Below are 20,935 nucleotides of genomic sequence, written 5' to 3'. Positions count from 1 at the left end.
CAGTCCCCTTCTTATATAGATGAGGAAATGGAGACCCAGAGAGGTTCTGTAAATTGCCTCAAATCACACAGGTACATACATTATTGTTTATTCAGTCCTTTTTAGTCATGTCTGGCTCTGTGACCTGTTTGGGATTTTCTTGACAGAGATAACAGGAATGGCTTGCCATTTCTTTCTCCGGCTCATTTTACAGATGAGGAAACCAAGGCAAAGAGGGTTCAGTGACTTGCACAGGGTCACACAGCTAGTAAGTGTCTGAGGCCAGATTTGAACTCAGGAAGATGAATGTTCTTGACTGCTCTGCTGGCTTTCTATCGTCTGCACCCCCTAGCCGTTGTACTTCTCTCTGTATTCATCAGTTTATCTCTTCTTAAAGCATAGTAATATTCCATCACATTCATGTACCACAAACTTTTTAAGCTGCTACCCGATTAATGGACTTTTTTTTTGTTTCCATTTATTTGCTACCTTGAAAAAAAAGTGCTGCTACAAATATTTTGGTGTAAAAAATGAGGTTTTAATATATGTGTATTTTCTTCTTTAGCAGCAATGCTGGGCTGAAAAAGTCCAATCAAGAGCCCCATTGTGAGATGGGGAGTACTGAATTTCTGGAGAAAGAATCCTCTGACAACCTCAGCAATGGAACAAACAGCAACTTGGAGGCGGCCAGACGGCTGGCCAAGCGTCTTTACCACCTAGATCATTTCAAGCGTTCAGACGTGGCCAAGCATTTGGGGAAGAAGTATGTATTCTTGAACCCTTTGGTGTAAGCCTCTGTAGATAGATGTATAGGTTGATTTTATTAACCAAGGTTATTTTTTCCTTTTCTTATAGCAATGAATTCAGCAAACTGGTGGCTGAAGAATACCTTAAGTTTTTTGATTTTACAGGAATGACGCTAGATCAATCTCTCAGGTATGTGGTTGAATGACTCAATATCTCTTTTTGTTGTTACTGTTGACACTTTGTGCACAAAGAAGTGATTATCTCTAGAGAGAATAATGCATTCAAGCTTGATTTTGATTTTGTTTGTTAAAAGCAAAATCTTCTCAATTTTTGTAATCTTAAGAGGCAGGAACATAGGATCAGACGTTTAGATCTAGAAAAGAGGCCTTGAATGTCATCTGGTTCACCCTTCTCACTTTACTCATGGAAGCTGGGGACCTCCAAAAGAGAAGGAGCCAGCCTGAGAACAAGGGCAGCCAGATGGCGCAGAGGCTAGAGGAAACAGCGCTTGGAAACAGGAAGGCTCATCTTCCTGAGTTCGAATCTGACCTCAGTCACTTACTAGCTGTGTGACCCTGGGCAAGTCACTTCACCCTGTTTGCCTCAGTTTCCTCATCTGTAAAACGAGCTAGAGAAGGAAATGGCAAACCACTCCAGTATCTACCAAGAAAACCCTAAATGGGGTCATGGAGAGTCAGATACAAGTGAAAAAATGACTGAATGGTCACCTGAGAGTTGTACTATAGAAATTAAAAGTCGTAGAAAATGGGAGATGATGTGCCGTATCATGGATCTAATCTTCCCTTAGCCTGTATCCCAATTAAAGAGCTACAAGAGGTAGCAAAAGAAAGAGACGAGATTTGCGATCCCTACAAGTTTGTTTTATGGACACATTCTCTAAGTGTAATACAGCAGTTTTTCTTCTATGTGCACATGTTAATAAAACAACCCCTCGGGATGATGCTTTTGAAATAACTCTTGAGCAGCAGAAGAATGAGAGCTTAGAAAATGTGTTAGGATTAGATTGCCTTCACATTTTTATGGCTTCTAAAGCATTTGTAAACATACACACACACACACACACACACACACACTTTTGTGTGTATACAGATACCCATCCACAGTTTTATGATGATTTAGGTGTACCAATAATACTTAGAAAACAATTGAGAGAAAAGAACTTCTCTCTGCATAACCCCCCCCCCCCCCCTTTTAGGTAAGGAAGGAAAGCAAATTTCTGACAGTAGTAGATAAATGACAAAAAATTACAGGGGCACCTAGATTTAAAAAATGGTTCCACCATCATTTCCCGCAGCCTTTAAATATGTATTTATTATTTTATTTATTGTTATTTGTTTATATTTATATTTGTTTATATGTTATTTTTTTATGTGGGTATACATGTACACACACACACACATACACAGAAACCTATGTACATATACACACATATACACATACATATAGACACATTTTCCAGGCTCAGTTCTTCAATTTCCCCTCAATGTAAACATAATTGATGCATAACTGCCATCTAGTGATGATAATGAGAGACTTCCAGGTATACACACACTCACATACATATACACACACACACATATGTTTTAAAGGAAACCAGGCCTTCAGAGGATGGTGGGCCTTTTTATTTCGGTGGTGTTTTGGGGAAGTTAAAGTTTTCTAAGTTTAGGTAAAGTTTAGGTAAAGTTTAGGTAAGTTTAGGTAAAAATCATGATGTATGTAATAATAACTGATTTTAGAAGGAAGAAAGGAGGTGATCATTTACAAAAGTGATATTTACAAAAGAATTAACCATAAGTTTCCTTGAAATATTAAGCTTCCCTGGAGTATTTAAAAGAGACATGTGCTTCTCTCTTTCTCTTTCTCTTTCTCTCTCCCTTTCTCCCTCCCTCTCTCTCCACACACACACACACACACACACACACAGATGTGCTGCTCTATTGGATTTAGAAGTCATTGCCAGTGGGATTCGTATGGGTTCGACTTTGTTAATCCGTCGCTCTTTAGGAATTGTTCAAGGAAGCTTGCTTCCAAGAAATTATATTCCGTTAAGAAAAAAAACCAGCAACAAATGTTTACAATCAACCCCTAATTATTAACTGTCTGCTCAGACACTGTGCTAGGTGTTGGGGGTACAAATACAGTATTCAGAATAATCCCTACTCTATATCTAATCCATACTTCTGAATAAATTAGAATGTAAGCAGCTTACATTTTAATGGAGAGACATTGTAGATTCAAAAGAAATATAAAGATAATAAATACAAAATAGGTAAATACAAGGAAGTTTGGGAGGGATAACATCAGCTGTTGAGGTGATCATGAAGGGCCAAGTGTAGTTGGCTATACTTGATGTGTGTCTTGAAGGAACAAATGGATTCCCTGAGGAGGAAGTGCATTCTAGACATGGGGGATGCCAAGTATTACTTCCAGTCACATGGAGGAAAGGAGGAACATGTGTAAGGCACAGAGAGAAGGCGTGGATTATGGGAGGATGAACAGTACAAAGTAAGGCTGGGAAGATGGATTGAAGCCAGGTTGTGAGGGACTTTAGAACCTGTTCCTCAGGTTGTACAGTTTTAATGATGATTTAGGTGTAGTGTTAATAAGTAGGAAAAAAAATTAAGAGAACTTTTCTCACTATGACACTTTTTTTTTTTAAGGGAAGCGAAGGACAGGAGAACTTCTGACAGAAGTAGATAAATGACAAAAGATTATAGGGACACCTAGATTTTTAAAATGGTCCCACCACCACGTTTGTTGTTCCAGCCTTTAAGCATACATTTGTTATTTTATTTATTGTTACTCAGTCTTTCTAATACATGTTGATTCTCTCCCCCACCCCACCCCCCAATTATCATAGTAGTAAATTAAGCATTTTCAATAGGATTTCTCTGTTTTCATCCCCATTTGTGGGTCACAGCAATTAGACTGTCGCTTTCTAATTTTCAGGATTATTGTTGTTGTTCAGTCGTGTCTGATACTTTGTGACTCCATTTGGGGTTTTCTTGGCAAAGATATTCGAACGGTTTGCCATTTCCTTCTCCAGCTCGTTTTACAGGTGGGGAAACTGAGGCAAACAGGGTTAAGTGACTTGGCTGGGGTCATACAGCTAGTAAGTGTTGGAAGCCAGATCTGGACTCATGAGGATGAATCTTCCTGATTCCAAGCTAAGGGCTCTATCTACTATGTAACCTAGCAGCCCAAATTCCAGGATATGCCCACATAGCTCATAGTCATTGAGTGGCTAGTTCCGGCACATAGTGGATGGAGTGCTGAAATTGTAATCAGGAAGACATGAATTCAAATCCTACCTTTGCCGCTTACTAGCTATGTGATGGCAATTGGTGGTTTAAGTGGTAGAATTCTCGCCTCCCATGAGGGAGGCCTGGGTTCAATTCCTGGTCAATGCAGTTCTCGGGGCAGCTGGATGGTGCAGTGGTTAGAGGAAGACCTGAGTTCAAATGTGACTTCAAACACTAGCTGTGTGATGCTAGACAAGTCACTTCACCCTGTTTGCCTCAGTTTTCTCATCTGTCAAATGAACTGGAGAAAGAGACAGCAAACCCCTCCAGCATCTTTGCCAGGAAAACCCCAAATGGGGTCAGGAAGAGTCGGACGTGACTGAATTGCCTGAACAGCAGCAAATAACAACAGAGTTATTTTAAGGCCCTGGGCAATTCATTCAGTCTCATTTAGCCTCAGTTTCTATAAAATGGGGATAATGATTATGCATGCCCACCTCGAAGGGCTGTTGTGAGGATCCTGTGAAGCGATGTGTAAGATGTCATAGCTCATCTGTTTGCTCTTTGCAAACCTTAAAGCGCTACATGCATGCTATATTACTATTATCAATGTTATTGCTGCTTGCCTTTTAAGGAACTACATACGATCAGTTCCCCATCTCTGTGCCAAAGCAATATTAATTGTAAAACCTGTGAGAAAGAGGCGTTATTTTAATTTTTTTCTTTTCTCCAAACTTCCTTTAGGTGTTTCTTTAAGGCATTTTCCCTTATGGGGGAAACCCAAGAACGAGAGAGAGTTTTAGTTCACTTCTCCAACAGATATTTTCATTGCAATCCAGACACCATTTTTTCATCAGGTAATTTTGCTCAGGGTCGCCGTCTGTACATTTCTGAATTTTCGGTTAAGTTGAGTCCGCATGCATTTATGAAGCACTCGCTGGATACCAGGCGTTGTGCCAAATGCTGGGAGTACAAATAAAAAGATGTCACGTAGAAAGAAGACAAAACCCAGGAGCCTTGGAGGGAGAGACAGGGGAGAAGTGAGCTGTGAGCATGGTTGGCTTGGGTACTTTGCTTAAAATTGAATTTCAGGGAGAACTGAAGCCCAGTGAGAAAGGAAGAATTGCCTTCCTTTGCAGTAGTGCAGGCTTAGCTTTGAAGATATCTAAATAGGACTGTCAGGCAGCAAGTGATTGTTAAATAGAGTTGGGTAAGCTCTTCTGGCAATGCCAAGAAAGGCAAAAACAGCCCTTTCCCTAATGGAGGGTGCGTTCTAGTGGGGTGGACAGCATGTACGTACGAGATAGATACGGAATGGATGGGAAGTAATCTGAGAGGTGAAGTCACTCATCATTATTTCCAGTTACTAGATTTCAAATGCCTCGCTGTGACGTGTTGACCCCTCCTATGCAGACAGTTCTTTTCTGATTTCTTAGTTCAGTTCCCAGCAGAAAGCATAGTTTTTTTTTTTTTTTTTGAGGGGGGAAAGCGGGGCAACTGGGGTTAAGTGACTTGCCCAAGGTCACACAGCTAGTAAGTGTGTGTCAAGTCTGAGGCCAGATTTGAACTCAGGTCCTCCTAAGTCCAGGGCTGGTGCTCTACTCACCACCTACCTGCCCCAAAAGCATAGTTTTTAAGAAGTAAAGTCAGCATTCCCTTGGCTTGAGTTTGGGAATTTTGTTTACAATGAACAATTTCTGGATGAATTAACAGGTGCTTTATATAAGTCAAATGGTTTTTTTTTCTTTTTAATCAGTACAAAAAGCTAGTAAATACTTGTTAACTAGAATAAGTATAGTTTAATAAAATAAAAAATATAAATAAATTTAAAATAGTTTAATAAAATAAAAAATATAAATAAAATAAAAAGTAAAGGCTTTAGCTATTTCATTTGGAGGCTGATTTTTCAATTTTGGCTGACAAACATCTTTTTTTTTTTTTCTTTCTCTCTCCTTTTGTCCATCTTTGGGCTCACTTCTCTGCATCACCCCGCCATAGAGTGAGAAATGGAACAGAACAGGCTACTAATGCTGTTATTTTGTTAGTGGCACTCTTAAAGAATTCGATAGAGAAAGACTGTGGAGTAAAATGAAATTGATGGGTTTTTAGCAATCGCTTTTCACCCAAGTCTCTGTAGCCCAGGATTGCTGAGAGTGAATTTTTGATCCCTTCTATTTTCTGTATTATTTGATTCGGACTGGCCTTTCGACCACGTAATCTGAATTAAAGAGATATTTTACTTTCCTTGGCACTAGACGTGTCCTGAACTTATCTGAGTGATTGGCGGAAGGCGAAAGTATTAAACTACACCCACGGGGATCAAGAGCTTTGTCTACTTCCTTTCATTTTCTTACTAGGAAGAAACAAAAGAAGTATCATGGCATGGTGGATAGAAGGAGTCAGGAAGGCATGAGTTTATCCTGCCTCTGACACATACTGGGTATATGACTCTGGGCAAGTCAATTACCCTCCACAAAGCTTTCTTAAAACTATTAGTTTCAGAAGAGGTGCTGATTCACCTTATTAGAGAGTATTTCTTCACTTGGAATTCTATCAATGAAATCTTCCCCTTCCATCACCCTCCTCCCCTCCCCCCCCAGGAAAAAAGAGGCAATAATCAAATTGCCACAGAAATAGCATAATGGAGATAAAGGAAATTTACGGTTTTAGTTTCCAAGTTTAAGTTTTTGTTCATTTTTTTTCTTCAAATTTGGTACATTTTAGAAGATAACCCACCGGTTTGAAAACTGGATGTGGTTTTTCAGTCCTGAGTAAGATAACTTTTCATCTCTATCACTTTAACTGGGCATCTGGTTTAGTGAACTTAAAAATGAGGGGCATTAAAGACTTGGTTTTCTTTAATAACATTTTACCATCATTCAAATTTTGTTTTTTCCTTATGTCAATAAAATGGGAAGAATTGGGGGGAAAAGTACCCAGTGCAAGACATGGGCTTAGATTCATTGCACTCTTTGGTATTTCTTAAATGCGAGGGTGTTTTAGTGATTTCACATTATCTAAGCTCCGTCTAAGAAGGTGAATGGGGTGGACTGTTCCTCTCTCAGAAGCTTGTGCTAGGAAGCCGTTATGCGGTGCTTTCCATACTGGTGGATGAGCATCTCTGTCAGGGGCAAGAGTCCCCTTAGTCTATCTGGGTCGACCATTTGTATTTCTGTGTCTCTCCTCAGATGGAGTCCATTGCCTCACCTGTGCAATCATGCTCCTCAACACTGATCTACACGGCCACGTAAGTACAGGGTGGTGAGATCTGGCTTTTTATTAGAGACATGTTGTTTTGTTAACTTGAATGTGTGAGTAGGCATGTTGTTTTAGGTCTGCCATAATGGTCTCCTATTTGTGTATGTGTGTGTGTGCGTGTGTGTGCACACGCTCGTGTGTGTGAAATATCTATATACATGCCATAAAAAAAGATATGTCTATGTGTACTTTTCACTAAAGGGGAAAAGTTTGATATTGCTACTTTTCTATAAAGGGAAAAGCATCCTATTGGTATGATTGGCTTGTATAAATCTTGAGTGTGACATATAATATGTTCTGAGTAAGGATTAGAAAGCAACAATGAGGAAGAGGACAGTGACAATGAAATATGAATATTTAATACTTTTATTTGAATTGGGGGAAAGTCAACATAACTTTAATTATAAACATAATCTTTTAATATTGTAATTTTACATAGTTATTTTTGGTTTATACCAATATATAATTTTCCCTTTAGGGTACAGCTTATAATTTAAGAGTAAGCTACACTGAAATCATTATTTTGTGCCAGTTAGCCCTAGAAATAAGCTCATGACATTTTGCTTTATATAACAGAACTGGAAGGAGGGTTGCAGTTGTTTTTGTTATTATTAATTTTTGTCATAATTTGTCCATGATGGCGATTTCATTATTTGAGGAGGAGGGAGGAGGAGAGGGTGAGAGAGGGTCCCTGAAGTGCTCACTCCTTCTGCTAATACTGATCAGTAACTATATTTCTTAGTCTTAGGAATTGCCCTGGGGCAATTGGAGTGACTTGCCCTTGGTCAGAAAAGGAGTGTGTGTTAGAACTGGGATTTGAACTAAGTTCTCTTGGTCCTAAGGCCAATCTTCTATCCACTACTCCATGCTGCCTCTCCTCCATCCCTTGAACCCCCTCAAAACTTCACTCTACCAAATGGAAAATTTTAATATAAAACTCATTCACTATCACCACTCTCCACTAGATGGCAGAACCTGAGCATTTTTTTCCTTAGCCATTTCTTACTAGGATGAAAATGGACAGTTAAATCTGAGAATATTGACCGTATCTTTATTAAATCTTTGCTTTCAAGTGAATGATTTGTATTAGCTGGGCTGAGAAGATCTACAAATTTCATCCTGGTTTGCCTTTTTTGCTCTCTTACCTTGTCTGGTTTATACTGGTTAAATTTAAGATTGCTCTTGTTAGATGAGGGATACGTTGAATTTAGAATTAGAGAAGCCTTATAAAGTAGAAAAATGGAGAAGTATTTGAACTGAATTTAATAAATTATATAATATGTGAAAGGGGGGAATATAGACGTGTATGTGTACAGAAGATGAATAATATACATACATACACTATATATATGTACTATATATAGACAGTATATATGCAGACATTATGTATATAGACTATATATATACACATCATATATAAAAACATACATATAGGAATTATATATATACACTTTATATATATGTGTGTGTATATATGTATGTGTGTGTGTATGTATATATATGTATGTATATATACACACATATACATACATACATACATATACATACATACATACATACATACATACATATACATACATATATATATATATATATATATATATATATATATATATATATATATATATAAACATACACATGTAAGAAAAGGATGTCCCTATACCTAACTATATATATGCATGCATGCATGTATATATAAAGCTATAATAGATTTAAACCACACTAAGACTTTTGGCACACCCGGTATATATGCATGTCACACACACACATACACACATACATACATACAAGATGTCTCAAAAGTCTTAGTGTGTTCACATACACACTGTATATAAACTATACAAAATGTGTATGCACACATGTATATATGTATTAAATGATTTTTACGTATTTCTACATACATATTTATTTTTGGCAGTATTTAATGTAACAGGTAATTCCAGTGACTAAAGGATTGGTTTCCTCCCTTAGTGTTTGTTATCCTGGAATTTGGAATTTGACCTGTAGTTGAAAATAATTAGAATTAGTATAGTACTGGTTAGTTAATCTAACCCAGTAGTTTTCATGCGCTGTATCGCGTCCCAAAAGGCCACAAGACAAATTAATATTTTTTGATTGTATAAAAACATAGTGCTGCCTCTTAAGGCATGTAGGATCCAGAGAAGAATCCCACAAATTATTAAGAGGATAAGAAGAAAGACAAACAAAACCTGCTACTACAGATCCCTCCCTCAAAACAACCCCCTTCTCCTCCCCCATGGCTGGGAAATGAATCATGGGGATATGGGGGAGGGAGTGACAATTGATCGCTAGAGGGAGCTCTCTGCTATTAAGTGAGTCATAAACGTTGGGAATGTGTTTTACACTGTGGTGGCTCAGACTACCAATATAAATTTTTAGAAAGGAGTCCTGGATGGACGATAGGTCTATGAGAGCAAGTAGGAATATTGGTGGGTTACATTTCTAACCTTTTGAGGGTTGTAACCTCAAAATCTGCCTCAAGAAACCACGATCAGAACCTTAGGTTGCCTAGGACATAAACTTTTTTTTTTGTAAACTTTAGATTATTTTAGTGATATTTTTTCTGGTTTCTAGGTTTTCTGGGTAGATGGACTATGTTGCTGCTTTTGTGCAGCTAAGTTAAAATGGTTTGGAAGGGATTACTGAAACAAATTGGAGCTTCTCTATGGTTATCTGCTATTATAGGTAGTAAACAAATGCCCAGAGGACTAAAGTTACAGATTTAGGAGAGAAAGGTTTAAGGTAGTAAAACTTTCCAAATTGTAGTCCCTGGGATCATCTTATAAATTATTTTGTCTCACCATAGACGTCACAATTTTTCAAAAAGTATTTTATTTTCCCCCAGTTACATGTAAAAAACAGTCTTTAACTCAGCAATTTAAAAGAAAATACTTAGAGGATTCTTTGTTTTGAAATTTGGTTAAAACAGTTAATACTATGCATGCTTCTTAGAGTTTAGAGTGTACCATAGATTCTGTAACAACTAACCATATTGAAACGTATTTTTCTTATTCTTTTTCTCTGGATCCATCTCTTTTGATTTTTATGAATTTTCCTTCTAGGTGGTAAGTTTTTTTGTCTTTAATTCTGGATGTAGTTTCTCCTGCATTTATCATGATTGCCTGATTTCGGGTTAGAGTGACCTTGCTCTGACTTAATGAGCATGTGAAGTCAAGTCAGAAGGATGACGATGAGTGAATTGTTTCTGCCTGTCCCTCCTTTTCATTCTCTCTTTTCATCACACATTTCTCCTCTTCCTTACCTCTTTGATGCATTGCCATGACCCCCTCAGACAGTAAATTACTAAACCATTGTCCTTACCTTCCTCACCATAATATCATAGAAGCATTCTAAATAGCGTGACCTTTCCAAAAAAGTGCTGACACAGGATTTCCTTAAAATGTTGCTATGAAGAAGGCCTGGCAAGAGTACTTTCATTTGCCTGTTATTTGCAGAGATTTTATACGGATTTCTGTCACCATTAGGAATGATTTTATGAGAATATTAGGTCTGTGGGCCTTCGTAGACTATGGCTTTTGTATTGATACATTAGAACCCTCCAATAACAAGACTAATCCAAAGTTTCATGCCCTGGGATGTGATCATGCATGCATTTGAGTATATGTGCATTTTGAAGTCAAATCATCTCCCACAGGGTATTATGGATACTCAGAATGAAAGTTGGCTACAACATGTAGCAAGTCAAAAGTTGCCTGTGGTCCCCAACCTTAATATAAAGGGTTCCATTGTACTTTTAGAAGCTATCATCAGTTAGGGAGACTCCTTACGTGTATACCTCTGAATGAAAGAAATGGAGACTTGGGCTCTATTCCAAGCTCTGTCCTTTAATTTTTTGTGTGACCATGAATAGCTTAATATCTCTGTTTTGGTTTCACAGCTATATAATAAAGGTAGTATAAATAAGTTTACTTAGACCAGTGATTTGAAAAGCAAAACCTATGAGTATGGAAGAAACTTGAATCTTCCTATGGTGTTGAAATGGAAAAGTGTAGGAGTGGATATTATTTCTTCTTTGGGTTTAGTCTCATTTATATCATATTTGATGAAATATAACTTTAAATTATGTATACAACTTAAATTAGGCTATCAAAGCATTTTAGAGGTCCTTCAGGACTTGGTGAGCTTGAGTTGTCATTTGCATCAGTGCTGCAAATGTCTGTGCCTAGAAAGTGCCTGAAAATAATTTATTGAAATGTACTTGATCTGAGCCAAAAGATAATCCCTTAAGAAATTTAGCAAGATGGCAGTAAGCATTTTTCTTTCAATAGCATTTATTTTTATTTTTTCGGAGTTAGTGTGCAGGTAAATTTGAGCCTCTTCCCTGTCTAAATTACCACACATTTTATATTAAGGGAGGCTAAATTAATTAGGTTTGACTATATCTACTCAGGTTCAGGGGTCTTCTCCGATGTCACACAATGAGTTTGAGACAGAGCTAGGATGAGACCCCAGGTCTCTCGACTTCCATTGAGTGCTTTTCCCTCTCAACTATGACGCTGGAAGGAAACATTTACAAAAGAGGTGGTAAAATATGTATAAAATAACTTGGAAAGTCAAGCTGGATGACATAAATGCTAAAGGTAGGAAAGTGCACTAATCTTTTTTTTATTTGTTGAGTGCTCGGCGCTGGAATACTTAGGTGGGTAGATGGCATGTGATGCTGTGTTATTGATCGTGCAGTATTACTGTTATTTCTCTCTCCCTTTCGCCCCTCCTACTCCATTTCCAATATGTAGTTTTACAATCTCTGATCTGTGGGCTTAGGTACTTGGTAGAGATGATCTATGTCAACAGATGCTTCTGTCTTCCCCTTTCTGGTGGCTTATGGGCTTTCTATTTATTAATTACTGTCTAGTTTGGAATATGGTGTTACTCGGAGGTTAGCAAGTTGCTAAGAATTTCAACATCCATTTTAGTACAGACATGACCCCTGTAACTGTTGCTTCAGCTAATGTAATTTTATAATAATGTGATAGATTATTGCTTGTCCCTACCTTAATGGTAGAAAACTTTTTTTTTTTTTTTTTAAATACTGGTTTGGCTTTCATAAAACTGGCCAATCCTTGTCCATGAATCCCCATCCAGGTTGGCTGCAGCTTTGCTTGGCTCTGCTGAGCCCAATACCAGGGCCTGCCTGATTCCCTCTTTCAATCTTCATCCTGAGTAATTCAATTCTGTTTAGCCCTGCTTTAGCACTTATCTAGGCCTCAGGCTTAAGAGTCAAGAAGGCAGAGTGCTTCTAGCTGATGGCCATGCTGGCGTGTCAGCATTGAGGTAGAAAAGAAGCATTCCTCTCAAGACTGATGGGAGGCAGGCTGCATGAGATACTGGGCTTCTTTGCATGTCTTTTCATCTTGTTTCTTGATCCAGTATTGACCTCCCGGCCTGAATGTCTGCTTAGACAAATTAGTTTTCTGCTTCTGTCTCTGGTACCACGCCTACCTGGCCCAGATCCTGTCCCTTTTCAGTGGAGGGAAGAGATGAGGGTTCTTCCTCTGCCAGTGACTGGCATGTGTTTATCTTGCCTGGTACAAATGCCCCAGGGCAGTGCTGTCTACCCAGGCAAATCTGCTTTGCCACCCTGTATTCCCTGGTTATTTACTGACAAGGAGATTCTTCCTGTAATATTGTTTATCCTAGAGTGTGTGCGTGTGTGTGTGTGTGTGTGTGTGTGTGTGTGTGTGTGTGATTAATTAAATACATTAGATGAGGTATACCTGTACTGAGGAAATTTTTGGCCTAGAATGAGGGCTCATTTGGCATAGGATTTTTACTCGAAGAGATGAATCAAAAGTTTCAAGAGGTACCTGGAGCTAATAAGTCATAGGGTTAGTCAATGTAAACATTAGAAGATTGGCCAAAAAAAGTTTTGATTTCTTTGGGAAATAAACCAATAATTGCCTTTTTAGCTAATTTGAGTAAAGAATTCATTATGCAAACAAAAGCATCACAGATGGTCTAAAGACGTCCACCATGGATGAAAACACAGCAATACATGCCTTATGTCATTGAGAGGTAATGATATACTGGAAAGACCACACCAGGAGGGCTGGGTTCAAACTCTTTCCCTGACATATATTATGTAGGTGGCCCTGGACAATTTATTTAACCTCCTAAAACCTCAGTTTTCTTATCTATAAAATGGTAATAATACTTGAACTACTTACTTTGTAAGGTGACTGTGAAGAAAGCATTTTGCAAAGTTAGAGCTCTATGCAATTGGGCATTGATACTGTTATTACTAGATGGTTGTGCCTCCTAATTGCTAGAAGGGAGTAAGGAGTTGTAATATCCAGAAGGCAGCCTAGAATTACAAGAATCTGAACTCTAATGAGTACAGAGAAACCGTATGTATAGTAGAATGTGGGATTGGGTGGCCAGTGACCCGAGGATGACTCCCAGCTCTGCCAATAATCAGCTCTGTGACCTTGTGCAAGGCCTTAGACCTTATCTGATTTTAATTTTCTCACGTGTAAAATGAAGTTGTTGGAAGAGATGATTTCTCAGGTCTCATGCAGCTCTATAATTCTGTAATTCTATGATCTGTGTACTGATCTGATAATTAGATCCTCATATAGGTTTTGCCTTTAAAGTACGGAAAAAATTACTTTATGCCCAACCTCTCAAAAAAGAAAGATTAAGACCCTCAAATAAAATCTTTACATACCTAAGTCACCTTCTCATTACAGCAGACTTTAGAGCTATGAAAATTATATTTCTGTCCTGGGAGTTTCATTCTGTTAAAATAATTGGGCCATCAAAAGCTGTTTGGAGGTCTTTTTATTGTATTGATATTTTGTTGTCAGTGATATCAGTAAGATGATTTGACCTGTAACAATAAGTAAAAACCCTAGATGCCACTTTATTATCTCCCTTGTGAACTTGCGTGACCTTCATTGGGAGTTCACTCAGGATTTGGAGTCAGAAGGCCTGGGTTTGAATCCTGGAGGGGGTAGGTTAGGACAGTGGTGGGGAAACTGATCTTGCCACATATGGCCTCGAGGCCACAGGTTCCCCACTGGGTTAAGATTATTCCCCAAGTGACCTATAAGACATACATAAGAATTTTGGGAGCAGAATTATGTGTACAGTGGTATGGGGAATTCAGGGTGTGGAGCTCCTAGCAGATGGCCAGCCCTGTAATCTGTGGCCTGAGGGAATTGCTTAGGGCAAATAGAGATTATAATCAGTCCATAACCATTGTTAAGCTCCTACTGTGTGCTAGGCCCTGTGCTAAGTGCTGAGAGATATGAGAAAGACCAAAGACAATCCCTGCCCTTCAAATACTTGTTTTAATGATTAAATTAAATTTAATGATCAAATAAGCAACTTGCCCATAGTCTCATAGCTAAAATGTGTCAGAGACAGAAACTGAACCCAGGTCTACTGCCTCTCTAGGTATGATGAGGTTTCAGAGCAGGATTAACATACTTTAATGCCCGGCAGAAGGAGGAAACCTAAGGATATAGTGGAAGGAGTGGATGGTTTTTGTAAAGAAGGAACCATGAACAATGAAATGGGGCCCTATTGGAGAATGAAAAGAAGTAGGATGTAGCAGGTATGAGTTTATAACTTTCTTTTTTTGATTTTTAGATTGTAGTAGCACCGAGATCTATTTAAAAGGCTCTGTGATCTCATCAGTGTTGGCCTTCTCTCTGGGACGCCTATCTTGACCTATCCCTGCTGCCCTTCCTGTGTGTGACCCAAAGTTCACCACTCCTTGGTGGGGGTCTGCCTGAAATGGTGAACTTTGAAGCTTCCCCAGCACAGTACTTGGCATCTTTATTCACCGTCTGACTGATTGGCCGGCTGGCCCTTTCCCATATTCTGGCTTCTTTACAGTAGAAGCAGTTAGAGCTTCCACCGTGACTCTGCTTTTCCCTCTCCCAGTTCCCCTCCAGCAATCTGACTCTGGTATATAATTAATTGGGATTTAGGAAAGAGCACTTCTGCAAAAAAGGGTGTTCATCCTTCACAATTAGACTTTCATCCTGATCAGTTTGAAAATGTTCCAAAGATTCGGTTGCCAGCTAGCCCTCCACTTAAAGGAGCTGCGTAGCTGAGGATAGCCTAACACCATTGTAGACAGAGAGAGGAAGGAAAAAAGTGGAGGTTCTTTCTTTCTTCCTGTAAACCTGATTTTTAGCAATGATCTGTCATTGAAAGGATTTCCCATAGGTGGGTTGGTTTTTCAACATGTATGGTGATGCTTTAGAGGAAAGGTGCAGTGGTCATGGGTGGGATATGCTTGTTGTATTTTTTAGTATCCTAGGTTTAATGTAACCAGGTTTTCCCTGGGGACGATGGGAGCCCTGTGGAAAGGCCTGGAAAGAATGTTTTCACAATTGAATGAGAATGGATTAGATTATCCATTATTAGTAGTGGGTTCTAGCCAGGTCAATTGTGGGATGATAGCAACAACATTTCATAACCCCTCTTCATATTGATTGCTGATCAGAGGCCTAGGATGGATGTGGGTAATAATGTTTCGAAACTGTTCTTTTGCTGCCTCTTCCATCTCTGTTATGAACTTTGAAGGATCCCTGAATTCCTTAGTCATCTTCTGCCAGTACAAATTCTAGAAACAGCTAGATGGCCCATTGGATAGCGCTATCCAGTTGGACCTGGAGCCAGGAAGACCCAAGTACAAATTTGGTCTCAGACACTTCCTAGCTGTGTCACCCTGGGAAGTGCACTTGACCTCTACCTCAGTTTCCTCATCTGTAAAGTAGGGATAATAATAGTTCCTACCTCCCAGAGTGAGAATAAAATCAGATACTAGTTCTGAAGTTCTCTGCAAACCTTAAGGCGCTATGTAAATGTTGGTTGTTATTTTTATTATTATTATCATTATTAAATGTGTAGCCCTGTCTTCCACTCCAATGGGATTCTTGTCTGTGGTTTCCCATCCAGGCTCCATAGAGGATCTTGCATTGTTTTTGAGGCTTTCTCATATTCTTTTCCTGTCTTAAAGTTAAAAGGTATCAGTTGTCCATCATTCTTGTTCTGTGTCTGGAAACGCCCAACCCTATCCCATAAGTATCCTCAGTAAGGTCCTTGATCTTCTGTTCTGAAGATAAGATACTGCAGAAAGGAAACCAGTGTTTAGTGTACGCATAATAATTGTTTGAAATGGTGAATTTATCTCAGTCTGTCTTTGCAGCTTCTCCCCTCCTTTTCTGCATGTACCCTTTTCATACATTTTAGCATCTTCCCTGTGTAGCCCTACTCAAAACCACGTACTTGGTGTTTTTAGGCCGTTTATCTTTCAGCTGAGGGGAAAGCATAGCTGTAACAGTAATTAGCCCTACAGTGTGAATTATTGTCATGAGTTATCTTTCCAGGAATAACTGCATTTTAAAACAGGGAAATAGTAGGAGAAGGATTAACTGTTAACCCTGGAATTTCAGACACTCATGCCTGGGTAGAGGGATATTTGGGGGACTGGGAAGGGAAGGGTTCTGAATATCCCTTAGATTTTACCCTCGCACAACTATGGGTGAGGGGGCCTCCGATCTAGCTCTCAATCTGTGATGCTGTGTTAATAGAGCCAAATTTAAAAGCAATGAATCAGTAATTATTCCCTCCTTTTTCTTTGCTTAACTCTTTTCTGTTGCAAAGGAGAGAGACAGATTAGCTATGTTTTGGAATTGTAAGAAAGATAAATTATAATTTTTCTCTATTTTAAGTTAAATAATTAAAAAATTATTAAACATTTTCCCTTCCTGATTGCTTCCTTTCTTTAGCTGGAAGGAAAAAAAAAAAGAAAAACCCAGTCCTTGTTACAAATAGGCATAGTCAAGTAAAACAAATTCCCATATTGGCCTTGCTCCCAAATGTTTGTGTTCTTCTGCATATTTAGTCCATCATCTCTCTGTTGGGGGTGGGTAGTAGCATTCTTCATCATAGTCTGAGAGATTAATTATTTAAGCTAGCATTTATTGGTAGCAAGTTCAAGAGAGTTCTATTACAGTAGGCCGACTGGTTTTCCTCCTCATACTCCACACACATACACACATTTTCATTGTCAAGAACAATGAATTAATAATCAGCTATAACCAGGGATTCAGATGGACAAAGGGGAAAAGAAAGTTTTGGAATAATTTCTCCCACAATGACTGTTTTCTTTCCTTATCTGATCATATTTTGGGGCATTGTGAAATTGATCATTCAGTCAGTAAAAATTTATTAAGTGCCTACTATGTGCCAGGAGCTATGCTAACTGCTGGGCATACAAAAAGAGGCAAAAGATGGTCCCTGCCTTACTGGAACTCACAATCTAATGAGGGGGACAGCACGCAAACGGATGTACACAACCTACCCAGGTACAAAATATGTGGAAAATCATCAGCAGAAGTAATTGCACAAGAATTAAGATGGATTGCGAAAAGATTCTTGTAGAAGTTGGGATTTTTAGCTGAGACTTAAAGGAAGCCAGTGGGGCAGAGATGAGGAGGAAGAGCATTATTGGCATGGGAGACAGCCAGTAAAAATGCTCAGAGCCAAGAGAGGGAGTAGTTTTTTTTTTTTCCAAGGAACAGCAAGGAGGCCAGTATCATTGGATCAAAGGATATGTAGTGTGGAGCAGGGAGGGAGGTGTGAGAAGCCTGGAAAAGTAGGGTCAGGGAGCTAGGTTATGAAGGGCTTTGAAGACCAAACAGAAGATTTTATATTTATTTGATCCTGGAGGCGATGGGGAGCCATTGTGACAGATATGGTTGCTAAATGGTACTCATTCCTTTTTCTTGCTATTCACCACATTTGGAAAGAGGACCCAGATTGTATTTCTGAGATTGAAAATAATATTTTGGGAAATATCAATTCTTTAGACTTAGGGAAAATCTGGAAAGCAAAGTCATGATTTACAACTATGTTAATGCAGTTAACATCTATGTTAATGCAGATCTCATGCATCTACAAAATGACCATTTTGGTACTCTGGCCTTCCAGTTTATGTTTAACCTCTCACCTCCTTGACTCCTCATTACAACACCTCTCATTCCCGCAGTATGGTCTCTCCCTCAGCTAACCTGGGAGCTCCCATTGAGGCAGCTTCCAGTATTATTACAGCTCTGCTCTGAAACTTAAACCATCTGAGAGAGATGCCTGGGACACTGAGAAGTTAGGTGATTCGGTCTTCCTGACTGAGGCCAGCTCTCTATCCATGTTATGTTGTTTCTTACAGTTTCTTTGTGTACTGTAAAAGTTATGGGGTATTTGGTATTCATATTAAGATATGAAAATGGGAATGGGAATGCCCAGTTGATGAAGTATTTTTCTCACAGAGAGAGTCAATAAACATTTGTTAAGTGCCTACTATGTACTAGGCTCGTTGTTAAGCACTGGGGATACAAAGAAAGGTAAATGATGGTCCCCATTGTCAAAGAGTTCTCAGTCTCATCGGGGAGACAACATGCAAACAACTATGTACAGAAAAGATAGATAAATTGGGGAAAATTAAAGAGGACTGGGAAAGGCTTCATGAAGGAGGTAGGCCTACAGCTGAGACTTGACAAAGGCCAGGTATGCTAGGAGGCAGCGATGAAGGGGACAGAGTGCTAGGAAAGGTAGGTAGGTGAGGTATTGCTTCAGCATTTCAGCGGAAGTCTGATCTCCTTGTCGTGCATGTTCCCTCCAGTAATACAGATAGCAGTCCCTCCTATGAGAGTTTTCCCCATATCCTTCCAGTTATCCTCCATAAAAGACCTGTTCCTTGTGCTGGAGGCCATATTCCAGGTCTTTTGGTGGTCTGCGGTTAGCCCAGCAGCGCTCAGACTGTGCAGACTGGTCTTTGATGCAATGTAGGAATTGTCCCACCTTCTCTTTTGATTACACTTTTCCTGGGTGATACGTCTTAGGCTGCTTTTTATACATAAACCATCGTTGATAACATACTGGAGTCAGCTGCACCCTGTCAGAGGATCGTAGACTTTTAGAGCTCAAAGGAGCCTTAGATGCTGTTGAATCCACTTGTCTCATTTTAGAGATGTGGAAACTGAGGCTCACTTGCCCAGAGTCACATAGGTAGTAAGTGGCAGATTGGGATGTGAACTCAGGTCCTTTGGCCGCTGCCATTGAAAATGTCCTACTCAGAGTCATCATCATCTCCATCCAACATTCGTGTACTATTTTGAATTATGCAAAATGTCTTACACACATTCTCATTTTAGCCTCACACTAGCCCTGTGAGGTAGCTATCTATAGGTATTATTTCTATTTTGCAGCTAAGAAAAACTGAAATTTGTAGGAGTTTTGTTGTCATTTTCCAGTCATTTCAGTCCTGTCTGGCTCTTTGTGACCCCATTTGGGGTTTTCTTGGCAAAGATACTGGAGTACTTTGCCATTTCCTTCTCCAGCTCATTTTCCAGATGAAACGGAGACAAACAGGGTTAAGTGACTTGCCCAAGGTCACACAGTTAGTAAACGTCTGAGGCCAGATTTGAACTCATGAGGTTGAGTTGTCCTGACTCCAGACTCAGTGCTCTATCCACTGGTTCCACCTATGGGTTAATATCAAATAGTGGGCTTGCTCCCATTCCTATGAGTAGTAAGTGTCAGAAGGATAATCTGAACTTTGGTCTTTCTGACATCAGGTCAAATATTCCACCCACTATGTTGAACTCTTTCAGATGGAAGTGGGATTTCCTTTGGGTGGTGGAATCCTCCAGTTACTCCTCTTATTAGATGATGGTATGCTCATTGCATCGGGTCCCAGAGCACTGTTGTCTGCTCAGGGAGATCCGTGACCACTCCAGAGAGGTCTCCATAAATACCATAATACCAGTAGGAAAAACCAAACGGATGAAGAATGCCTTATTGTCCAAACTATAAAGTGCAGCTAGGTAGCTGTCTCATTGAATTACAGAACATTAATACTAGATGGAATAGAGGATAAAGGACTGGACATAGAATTAAGAAGACTTGAGTTCAAATCCTGCCTCTGACACTGGCTTTGTGATCCTAGGCAAGTCCACTTAATCTCTGTCTACCTTTCCTTCCTCATTTATAAAATGAGGATGATATTAACACCTACTTCCTAGGGTGTTTGGGAGGGTCAAGTGAGTTAATGTATGCAAAATGCTTTGCAAGCTATTATTACTATTATTAATAATATTGATAACATTAATAATAATCATAGGCAGTGAGTTAGGCTCAGAAATTAACTCAAGGAATAAGGTAGATGAATTTTTTTTTTTTTTAAGTGAGCGAGTCAAGTCAATGGCTAGTCTTCTATGGGAGGGAAGAAAACATTACAGCACATCTCAAGTCAGCCAGTCCAGGGGCTCAGTGGCTTAACTGGCGGGGTACCAGCTTGTAATGGATTCCACAGTTAGGGCAAGGCTTTGTCTTGCTTTTGTGAAGCCAGAATCAGATGACTGCGCTGTTGTCCTCGTCACAGATACAGCCCACTAATCACTCATCAGTGATGGAAGGGACCAGGTTAGGCTCCTCCTTAGTCCCTGGAGCTGCTTTGGGGCTAGTGTATCATATGGATCCAAATCATCCCTTGCAGCCATCATAATCCCTGTCTCCAAGCTAGTACAGTATAGTACTCTCAATGATACCAAGCTGCTCCCTGAAACTTTTATCTTTAACGTTAGTTCTCATCAGATGAATCTCCAAAGAATTAAAATTAAGGAAAACAC

General features: G+C 39.3%; 1 protein-coding gene across 1 annotated transcript in view; it reads left to right on the top strand.

The window, feature by feature from the left end:
- Positions 1 to 20,935, top strand: part of PSD3 (pleckstrin and Sec7 domain containing 3) — a 451,252-nt gene that overhangs the window by 155,536 nt on the left and 274,781 nt on the right. The window contains exons 4-7 of the mRNA XM_036751348.1: positions 545 to 742; positions 835 to 915; positions 4,734 to 4,846; positions 7,178 to 7,236. Of these exons, the coding sequence (XP_036607243.1) occupies positions 545 to 742; positions 835 to 915; positions 4,734 to 4,846; positions 7,178 to 7,236 (451 nt within the window). The remainder of the gene's footprint in view (positions 1 to 544; positions 743 to 834; positions 916 to 4,733; positions 4,847 to 7,177; positions 7,237 to 20,935) is intronic.

Source organism: Trichosurus vulpecula, chromosome 3, assembly GCF_011100635.1.
Source record: "Trichosurus vulpecula isolate mTriVul1 chromosome 3, mTriVul1.pri, whole genome shotgun sequence".
Taxonomy (NCBI): domain Eukaryota; kingdom Metazoa; phylum Chordata; class Mammalia; order Diprotodontia; family Phalangeridae; genus Trichosurus; species Trichosurus vulpecula.
The sequence above is the reverse complement of the archived record's forward strand: the minus strand, read 5'-3'. Positions and strand labels throughout refer to the sequence as shown.